The sequence below is a fragment of the Micropterus salmoides genome, unplaced genomic scaffold (genome assembly GCF_014851395.1).
Source record: "Micropterus salmoides isolate LMB-PRFRI ecotype aquatic unplaced genomic scaffold, ASM1485139v1 Ms_hic_scaffold_19, whole genome shotgun sequence".
NCBI classification, from domain to species: domain Eukaryota; kingdom Metazoa; phylum Chordata; class Actinopteri; order Centrarchiformes; family Centrarchidae; genus Micropterus; species Micropterus salmoides.
In genome coordinates this window covers 6,344,887-6,356,293 of record NW_024041039.1, presented here as the reverse complement: position 1 = coordinate 6,356,293, position 11,407 = coordinate 6,344,887, and the positions used below count along the sequence as shown (strand labels likewise).

Genomic DNA, 11,407 nt, shown 5'->3' with positions numbered 1-11,407 from the left:
TATGTTTTGCCATTATGTTTCCAGAGTTACACACAACAAACCCACGTTGCCCGGCTGCCAGTTTAAATGGCAACAAACATGATTAAAAAAAAAAAAAAAAACTTAAAAGACAATATACACAAATAAATACATAACAAAAATAAGGAAAAGAAAAATTATCTACTAATATATTGTGTAAAGTGCATAATTTCACCGTTGCGATAGCTTTCTTGTTTTAGGATGAGTTTATTGTTCAAATGTATTATTCAATTGCTTTCTTAAATATTTGTATGACAATAGTAAATATACATTTGTTGATATTATATGTATATAATACAAATTATTATAAGATTAATCAAGGTAACAGATTAATCACTCAAGATTTGTAAAAAAAAAAAATTGACAGATGACAGTGAAAAAATAAATTTTATTGGAGAACTCCAGGGGAATATAAACATAGCAAATAAAAGACAAAGAATACACAAAATAAATAAATAGTTAAAAAGGAATGAAAAATTTTTTATATATTTATATATATACAAGTATAGGCTATTGTGTAAAGTGCATAGTTTCACATTTTTGATAGCTCTCTTGTTTTGAGATGAGTTTATCCTTCCAATATAGGCCTACAGTGATTTGGCATTAGTACATTTACATATAATCAAAATTATTGTAAGATTAATCAAAAAGGTATTTGTCTGTAAGATTACATTCAAGATTCCATCCATCCATCCATCCATCGTCAACGCCTATCCTGCATACAGGGTCACGGGGTCTGGAGCCAATCCCAGCTGACATCAGGGAAAGGCGTGGGTACACCCTGGACAGGTCGCCAGTCCATCACAGGGCCATTCAAGATTCGTAAAACCAAAATGATAGATGACAGTGACAGATGACAAATGCAGGGAAAAATTATGTTCACATCACGTTTGTTAAAATGAAAATGTCAACAAACATGATGTGAACACATTTATACAGTCTATGTGTGAACATACATTTTTCCTGCATGACTCAGCAGTCCCACTGACTGACAGTCCTTTTTTGCAGCTTTATCTATTAAAGGGACAGACCACCAATAATCCTTAATCTTGCATTTTTAAGAAAGGAAATACATTGGAGTCACAAGACAGAATAATAAAAGTGTGCACCCCGGCTCCTCTGTTTCAAGAAACTCAACTTTATTTATGAGTTAATGTTTTCCAGATATGTACTTGTGTAGAGTTTAAAGTGGTTCAGAATCTCTTCAGGTCTTATTTTCAAAACCAATTCAATCAGACATCATCTAATCTTCCTTTTCTGAAACATCTCATTGTTCTTTTATGTCATTTGTGTTTTTTTAAAGATCCTTACTATTACTGTTGACCTTTGGCATTGTTTAGGCTATATTTTGGATTTGCGCCTTAACATTTAAGACACTTTCATTTCTGACATTGTGTACATTTGTTTTGTGCACCTTATTAATATATTTTGTTTTTATTTGCACTACTTTGTACTGCAACTGCTGCGCAACAGTTACTTAAGAAAAGTTTCACATTATCGTATTGTTAAATTTACTTAGAAAAAAAGGATCTGAGTACTTATTCCCACAACTGAAAAACTGCAAGGATAAAAGACTGCAACATTAGAACTGCAACATTTTTAAAAAATGTATTTTTTATTTTTAAATGTATTTAATCTGGGGGATGCATGCTGCCAACATGTGGAATGTCAGGAGACAGAAAACAAGCTTACAGTACCATGTGATGATTCAAAAAGGACAGTTTTTTTATGTTTCTATCAAACATCTTGATATTTTGCATTCACATTATCTATGACACAGATGCAAATCACAAAAAAATTATATAGTCAACTTAAAAAGAAAACCCTGCTTACACTGTTATCTAGAATGTATTCAATATATATGACATTTTCAGCACTGAGATTATGCAAATTACTTTCTATAAACACATGATGTTCTGGAAATGCAACAAACAAACATCAATAAGAAATACTACAGTGATTTTCCTTCAACTAGAAGTTTACACAACTACCAGCCCAAAATAAGAAACGCAGAACTTTCTAACACCAGCAGAGGAACGATGGCGATAAAGGGTTGTCCTGTAGACTCTGATCTACATACAGTCTGAGGGGGAACCTGAACTCATCACACACACAGAGCATCACAACAAACACACAGTCACACGTAACAACATCACAACACAGTGTTTTCTGAAACTTTTAGTTTTTCACCAACAGCAGGACAAGTATACACAAATGATGTAGAACTATGTGTGCATGTGTCTTTGTTACTTTTAATGTTATTGACTTAAAAAGAGAAGTAGTCACAAAATAATAACAATAAATTTATGCAAAGACATTGGATGAAGACTTTCTTCAACAGTGTGCAAACTTGCCCAAAACATCTGTTATTAACTATTACTTTTATCTTCACATTTAAATTGGATACCAGTCATATCACCCTGTAGATTAGATGGACATGTTACAGTTTAATTATCTGTTTTGTTTGTTTTAAAAATACATATTATGGGAATGTGTGGGTATTCATTTTAAATATTAAAAAAGGTGAAAAATTCGATGAAGAAAAATCTATTTTATCCAATCCAGGATTTTAAATATAAAATTTCTCGTAAAAAATGTTTTGCACATTATTTACAGACTATCTTTATGTGACGTTGGTCCAACATTTAGGCTGACCGTTCATAAAAAGATATCTATAATATGTTGATAATGGGTTCATCATTTTTGGAATGCGCCTCCATAATACACCAGAAACATTGTGACCAATAAGAAAACTTTAATCTGATATGTACCCAGCACTATTTAGTGTTTGATTCTGGTGATAGGCGGCTGATATATAAAAATATATGACTGCAAATATTGAGCAGATTTGGGTATTTTTGAGAATCTCAATAAAAAAGTCAAACAAGCAACAAAGTAAAACATCTTATTTTGCTTTTAAACATTATTAAAATTAGGCCAGTCTAATATCTACAAAATGACTGATACTATATTGGGTGTCTATGGGAAACCTTTAAAGGAATAGTTCCACATTTTGTAAACACTCACTATTCGCTTTCTTGCAGAAAGTTAGATGACCCACTCTCATGTCTGTCCATAAAATATTAAGCTGCAACCAGCAGCCAGTGAGTATAGCTTAGCATTAGCTTAGACTGGAAAAAGGGAAACAAAACCCGCCAATTTAACCACAACATGTTGTTTTTACACTTCAATGTTTGTGCAGATAAAACAAACAAGCTATAATTATCTAATTTACGAGCTTTAGATGTGCTGGTATGCAGATTTTGTTACCTTATTTTGCACAGAACCAGGCAAGCTGTTTCCCCCGGTTTTCAGTATTTATGCTAAGCTTCCTTAACCTCAATACAGAGAATGTTTTTATTGACATGATCCTTGAAAAACAACTTGAGTTATAGTGATAATAATCTCACAAGGGTTTACCACAACATATACTGCAGACCCATGTGCACTGAGACTGGCAACGCTTATTTTTTCCACCTCACAACTTTTCCAAGGCCTTGAAAAAGTTGACCTTTCTTCACTTTCCCACTCTCGCGTGACTCAGTCTTAGTCTGAGCTCATCTGATGGCCAAGATCGCGTCGTAGGTCTTGCCGGTCCAGCACACCTGAATGTTGCTGAAGCCGGATTTGTTTAAAATTTTGGTATACTCGGATGGAGGGCGCTCGCGGCCCTCCGTTTGCACAAGCATGTTCAGGGAGAAGGTCTGAGCCATGACGGGCCCTCGTCTGTTCTCAAACAGCAAGGCTTCCACCAGCAGGACACCGCCGCCTGCCAGGAGGACGAACAAAGACACTGAGTACTGAAAGTTGTGAATCTGTGAGTGTAAAAACTGTTTCTGCATTTATCAGCAAACATGTGTCAGTACAGAGGAAGGTGGTAACTAATCCAAAAACACTGATACTTGTCTCTTCTTTTCTGCAAGTTCCCAACATATTCTCCCCAAGTGCACAATGAAGCATCTCCATTCTTTTCTGTAGACTTGTCTTGTTTGGGTCAAGAGCCTGGACTTAGTGTCCAATAGGAGGGTGTGGACACAAAGCAGTCAGAGGTCCTTCGACTTTCAAAACATTTGTATTTATATTAATCTAGCAAATGTGATGAGGTTGGTCATGATGCTTTTCATGGTAAGGGTAGTAGTTTGGTAGGTAGATTTATTTTATCACAATATAACAGGTTATATAGTGAAATTGAGTTTGTAACTCCTTTCTGCTACATAGCAGACAATATTCAGCAGTGCTGAGGATGAATTTGAGTTTAAGAGCCTGATAGCTTGGGGGGAAAAGCTGCTCTGCAGTCTGGTGGTGCAGCAGCAGAAACATCTATATCTCTTCCCAGAAGGCAGCAGGGTGAACAGGCTGTGGCCGGCTGGGTGGGTACTGTCCTTTAGTATCCTTTAGGCTCTGCGTAGGCACCTCACCTCACCGATATCACTGACGCTCGGGAGATGGGTATTATGGATAAATAATGTTATATTTCCATCTTTACTAAGAACACAGTCCTTTACAGCCTTATTTTTAATTGATGTTCAATTTGGAAAAGTATTAACTGTAAAATATAAATAAAAAAACATGTTTAACACAAAAATATGTAGAGGAGGATAATTTTGCTCAGTATAAATGTCTGACAACATTACAAAGAGATAGACCTTTTTATAAAGAGTAAGATCCTTTTTCTTTAACCAGAAACAGTCGCTAAATTGCTCTTGGCAAAGTCACCAGACTCCATTGACAAAGTAATTTTACCTACCTGCCTCGGGCAGTTAGTTAGTTTGTGTTACTGTGTGACTTTGGTGTTTTTGTTTGTTTGTGTTATTGTGTAAATTTGTGTCACACAATCACACAAAAAAACTAGCCTACCAAGTCAGTGGTAGACCAGAGAGGTAAAATTACATTTTACTCTTATATTCACCTGGTTTGCAGATGTCATAAATCTTCTTCAGCAGTGCCAGGGACTTCTCTTCCGGCCAGTCATGAATGATCCTGGCCAGAACGTACAAGTCAGCAGGTGGAAGTTCACCACTGAAAAAATCTCCTGCATATACAACAGAAAGCAGGTGACCACTCCAGACAGGGGTTTGTAAATGTACACTTAGTAATCATTTTATTAGGTACACGTAGCTAAAGCTAAGACAGCCCTGCGATAAATCCTCCCTTCATGAGGGATGTAATGTTTAGTTTTTTTTAAATGGTTTTTGAGGAGGTGTCAGCTTCATGATCATTTTGGAGGCTGATGCTTGTGGATTTTATTGCATTATACAGAGAGGGGATTCTAATGTTTCGCCTGCACTCACTGTTTTAAATGGATTGGAAACACTTCTCAGCATTACTGAATACCACCAAACAGCACCACAGCCTCCAAAATAACCGTGAAGTCAAACTGACACCTCATTAAAACAGAATGTCAAAGTTCTTCACCTTGGAAACAGCAGCTGCTCTGGAGTGATGCTGTTTCTCAATTATAACACTCAAGCATGTTTATTCTTAAACAGTAGAGGTAATTCACACAATAAACAATTAGAACTATTCATTTCCTACTAAAATATCCCTTGTACTTTTTTTGTAGTGATGAGACAGAATGAGGCTCACCAGTTAGAAATGCAACAGCATCGTTCTCTTGAGAGAAATGTTTCTGAGCCATCTCTACGACCTGCGGGAGGTCAAACACTGAGACAGAGGAGGACGGATAAGCCTTCACCATCTCACGGGCCAGAGCACCAGTGCATCCTGAGAGTTATTCAGACAGAATGATGTCAGCGTGTGAACAACATGAATTCACTTTGTGTAACATGAATGTGAATTTTTTTTGGACAAGCCTGAACTGAGTTAACTGAGCAATTTAAAATGTTCATTTTATTACTGCTTGGGTCTGTGAACAGTTAACATCCCTATACCTCCTGATCTACTGATTGCTTTTTATTGAAATTTAGACAAACATGTTCTATTTATGATCATTTATTTTATAGATTTACCATTTTATCATTTCCATTTGTCAAAATGCCAAAAAGACATACTGTTAGACATTACCTAATGCAAACAAAAATGTTTAGCCATAAATAAATATATAAATGCTTCTTACCTCCAAGATCTATTATATTCTGAAAGCAGGAGAGGTTGAACGCTGTCACAACGTCGTGTCCGTCAAGAACCCAGGTGGAGTTCATTAGACCCATGAATTTCAGCATCTCCTCCTCTGATCTGGGTGGTATAGTTTATGATCAAACACTGAATCATAAAACTTAAAAGATTTCAATGTTACAGGGTGATGAAGTTACACAATTACCATCTGAAGCAACAGAATCAACACCAACCTGTAAATAGCTCGGAAAATATCCTCTGGTCGGAGGCCAAAGGTCTTTTCATTCTGATTCTTCCCCTCCCTGGGTGGTGGAAAATTAGATGCTACTGTAAATTATAATCATTGACATGCAGCGTTTGTTCTTAGTTTCCTACTGTGTTGTTTGTTTTTTGTACTGCAAACATTTCTCAGAGGCACAGCAGCTGTGGAGGCTATTAGCTAACCTGTGTACCTTTGTATGTTTAGACTGCATTTTCTATTCCTCACTGCTTCAGTTTAACATTTAATAGCCAGAAACACAGTCTTCCTGCCCACTCTGTAAGTGATGCTTGCACACAAACTGATTACTGTAAAACTTCAATTAAAAGCCTAGTCCCAATTAGACGCCTGTCCCTTTTACTGGCCAAATAAACACACACACACATGTTTACGGTATTATTTATTTTATTTTTAATATTTTATTATAATAAACACACACGTTACTGTTTCATTTATTTATTTTAATTTTTAACTTTTTTTTTTTAAACACACTGACACACACGCTTACTGTTTTATTTATTTATTTTATTTTTAATATATTTTATTTTTTTAAACACACACACAAACACACATACGCTTTAATTACTTGTTTAATGAAATTTATGTGGTTGATTGTTCTTATGTAGTTTGTACGATGCTTTGGCAATATTGTTGTTATACATTCATGCCAATAAAGCTGAATTTAATTGAAACACAGATCTCAGTTTTGTAGAAATTCTTTGGATGTATAAAACCTCTTGAAGCCAACTGGGTCACTTATTTGAACTAGTTCTAAGCTGCTTAGATCATGCCTACCAATATAAATGTTTAAACGTCTGTCAGTATGGACACGGTACACATTGTTAAATCAGGTAGATTTTCCGCACTTCAATCATTTAGTTCATTTGACGGAAACAATGAGCACCAAAGTATAATTCATTCAGATTTACCAGCATGGTAAAGGACTTAAAGGCCTGTCCGATAAAGACACCTATCCCAAATATGGGCAGGGTGAGTTCAGTGATTTAAGCAAATAAAAGCCGGGGCTATTAATTGAAATTTTACGGTAGCTACCTTGCTGTTATTCAACATATGAACAGCCCTGGTCCGTCAGTTTCACCAGAAACCTCATAGATTAGCTGTGTTATGGTTTCATATTTAACACCTTAACAACTATACTCTACTCTCTGGCAACTTAAATTTATAAACCTTGACTGCAACTATTCACATCAAATAAATGTTCATTTTCCAAAAGTCCTGAATAGTCCTCAAAGTTTTGAGAAAAAAAGGTGATGAAGTTGAAACAAGAAACGTTGAGAGGCACATAACCGGAAGTTGTTTTTGGCCTGAGATAAATGCAAAATGTCTCAGTTCAGTCATCTGGACTACTCCCATCTGAACCCACTAACCTGACAGCATCCACCATGTTGTTCCACAGCGGGTAGACAGTCTGGGATTGGTAGATGATCATGTCATGAAGAGACTTGGCGCTGCCTTTGGCCAGGTAAAGATTTGCCACATCAGTGCTGCTGTACAAAGCTGTTTTAACAAAAGACATTCAAGACATGGATATTCACAGTAGGAACAGCAGTCATTCATGCAGACAAAAGAGTATCTGATAATCAAATCTTTTCAGTTTCAGCTTCTCAAATGTGCAGGTTTAATGCTTTTCTTTGTCAAATATGATAGTTAACTAAATATCTTTGTGTTTTGGGAGACAAACTGCATTCACAAGCTACAGTATATTTTCAGAAAATCACACTTCAGAGACAAACAATAAACAAACATGGATTATTAAACATTCGTGATAATCTGAATTCAGTAGTTTCATGTATTGAAGTGGTTGCTGATTGGTGGTCAACTCTTAAAGCTCGAACAGTGGAACAACCTTGAACAAGTCAGTAAGGAGAGCACCTCCTCATTATATACACAACATGACAATAACATGACTAACTATTAAAGAAAGCGTACAAATTGCTCACTATGATGGATCACTTACCTCAAGCGAATTCCAAGTCTCTAAAAGTTGCTTTTTATAGCTTCCTTAAACTAAACTGGAGGACAGGATTTCTAAAACACAGTGTATAACTTTAAAATTGTCACCAGTAATGTAAAGTATACATGAATTGCATTTAACAAGAACTTTTCATCAAACGTGCAAAACGACTGTATTGTCCCGCGAGCCTTCAGTATTTTATTGTAATCTTATTTGGTAGCATCTGATAAGCAAACCTTTATAAAGGGTTTTTAAGTAACACATAATCTAGTTTTTAAAGGATAATTTTGGTATTTTTAAACCTGGTTCAGGTTTTCACGAACGTTTTGGAATCTGGGCAATGGATGGCTTCAGTCTCGAACCGGCTGCAGAGGCTGCAATGTATTCCTTTGAGGCAATTGCACGCGTCAAAATTACGTCCACAAAAAATCCTTCTTTTCAGACTGTTATACCATGTTTCTAACAACATCACTGAAAGGATCCCTACAGGTGACTCCCGGTGACACCTCTCTAGCTCTGAAATTGCTGCAGTTGTTGCATGAAACACCAAGTGGAAATGAGAGTCAGAGATGTACCTCTCTATAGTTTCAGAGCAAATACCTGCAGCCAGGTTCCACAATCTGTTGCTGGGCGTAATGTTCAAGCATCTCCGAGATTTGCGCAGGTGGACACATACTTTTTGCCTGATGTAGTGTAGTACACTCATACAGAGCTAATGCAGTAGTCAAGTCTATCTGTTCATCGCCTCTTCCTCCTCGTCCTTCTCACCTGTCCCGTCTGTGGTCTCCACCTCCAAGATCTCGATGCCCACCAGTGCATCCAGCAGCCTCTGTATCCCGTCCACACTGGTGCTGAGCTCCTGGGCTACATGCTGGGCACTCACAGGATCATGGGACTTCAGCAGGAGGTCAAATACTCCCAGCTCACAGGCTGTAAATATCACCTGGAGGAAAGCACAAACTGCCACATAAACCTCTCAGCGCTGGTAGACAGATTTTTAACCATGCAACAACTACTGGATGGATGGTCATGAAATGTTGTACAGACATTGCTGTTCCCCAGATGATGAACCACACTAACTTTGGTGATCCTCTGACTTTTCAATCTAGCAACACTTCAATGTGTCCAGTAGTTTGGTTTATGATCAAACTAATGCCCAAAAGCCTGCAAAACAAAATTTACCATCAGCCTCAGCTACGTCAGCTTGCTGTGCAAATAAGTAGCTTTTAGCATGCTAACACACAAACCTAACATCATTAACATGGTAAACATTATATCTACTGTCTAAACACTGAACCATGTTAGTATCGTCATTGTGAGCATGTTAGGGTGAGTTGCATGACATCTGAGCAACGCTATCTGCTGGTGTAGAACTGGTGATATGACTGAAAGCTCCAGAACAGATATTAAATGGACTTTGAGGTGAGATTCATTAAAATGTTCATAGTTGGTTAATCACTTGAGTCAAATATCAAGCAAAATGCTAAACGTATGTGTTTTATCTCATAACAGACAGACAAATATAGAAATCTGAAGCCTTCAGGGAAATTGTGATGGATTTCACACATGATTAATCAGACAATCAGTCAAATAATCAGCTGATGCTGAAACAATCAATGGAGTCAAATCAGATCAGAAAATGTATCCACATCTATTGATACTGTTTATTAATGCAAGTATTATTTTTTTATTGCAAAAATACAACACATGTTCTGGTTCCAGCTTGTAATTTATTTATTTTTTTTGTTTCTTTCTTTAGACTTCCATGATATTAGACTAAACATCTTGCAGACAATATGCAGACTTGGCACAGACACTGGTTGCAGCCCCACAGCAGATTAATCAGTAATGAATAAATCTGTTAGTAGCAACCCTGCAAGCCTCTATAATAATAAACTCCATCCATCCTCAACCGCTTATCCTGTGTGGCGGGGAATAATAAACTCTACAATGTGTATTAGGCCTACCTTTGAGACCCTGAAGCCGTTGAAATACTCCAGAAGTTTGAATGGGTAGTCCAGCTCACTCTGGGACAGATGCTCTGCCATTATCTCCTGATGCAGAAACAAGTCAAACACGTTAATAACTACATGAATTCATGCAGGGTCGGTTTGTGTTTACATTTGTTTGTGAATCACTCACCAGATATTATAGTCCGAGATCCGAAGGGAAGAAAAGACCGATGCCTTTTCCTCTTTTTTGGGTGTCTAGTTATCCAGGGAGTTTCGTTTCGCTTTTTCTTTATTTGGAAAGTACCAAGATGTCGGTGGTGTGCTGCAGAGGAGCTGCTGCTGAGGAGCTGCTGCAGGGATGGAATTTGTGTGAAATGATCGACGGATCATCAGCGGGTAAATCACATCCCCTGCTCCCTGATCTTGAAGTGAGCATGGGACCGCAGCCGTGATGATCGATGAGCAACAACAGCGACTAGTCTGACCTGACGGAGACACACGAGTCTCTCTGCGAAGCGGTGCAGTTCCGGGATCATCCGGAGCAGCAGCGGGGGCGCTGTTGGGCTGTTGTTCATTACAGAGCTTCTTCACATGAATGAGCTTTAATGCAGTTCAATGATGTCTGCAGTAGTGGGACAAGTATACAGATCATTTGCCTAAAATACAGCAATATAAAAATACTTAATTACAAGTGAATGCATTCAAGACCTTACAAAAATGTTACCAGTACAATGCACTTAAACTTATTGTCACAGCTATGAATATATATATATATATATATACATACATATATATATATATATATATATATATACACATATATATATATATTATATATATATATATATATATATATATATATATATATATATGTGTGTGTGTGTATACACTGTATACACACACACACACACACACACACACACTGAACAAAATTAAAAACGCAGCACTTTAGTTTTTGCCCCCATTCATCATGAGCTGAACTCAAAGATATAAGACTTTCTCTATGCACACAAAAGGCCTATTTCTCTCAAACATTGTTCTCAAATCAGTCAAAATCTGTGTTAGTGAGCACTTTTCCTTTGCCGAGATAATACATCCACCTCACAGGTGGTGCATATCAAGATGATC

General features: G+C 37.0%; 1 protein-coding gene across 1 annotated transcript; it reads right to left on the bottom strand.

Moving 5' to 3' along the window:
• Positions 1-1,610: 1,610 nt before the first annotated feature.
• On the bottom strand, positions 1,611-10,808 carry asmt2 (acetylserotonin O-methyltransferase 2). Its single transcript, XM_038728640.1, has 9 exons — positions 10,470-10,808; positions 10,295-10,381; positions 9,096-9,270; positions 7,741-7,870; positions 6,327-6,395; positions 6,095-6,213; positions 5,605-5,742; positions 4,928-5,050; positions 1,611-3,787 (listed from the first exon to the last, which is right to left on the bottom strand). Exons 2-9 carry the CDS (start codon positions 10,373-10,375, stop codon positions 3,576-3,578), a joined length of 1,047 nt encoding a protein of 348 aa, XP_038584568.1. The 5' UTR covers positions 10,376-10,381; positions 10,470-10,808; the 3' UTR covers positions 1,611-3,575.
• Positions 10,809-11,407: the final 599 nt, after the last annotated feature.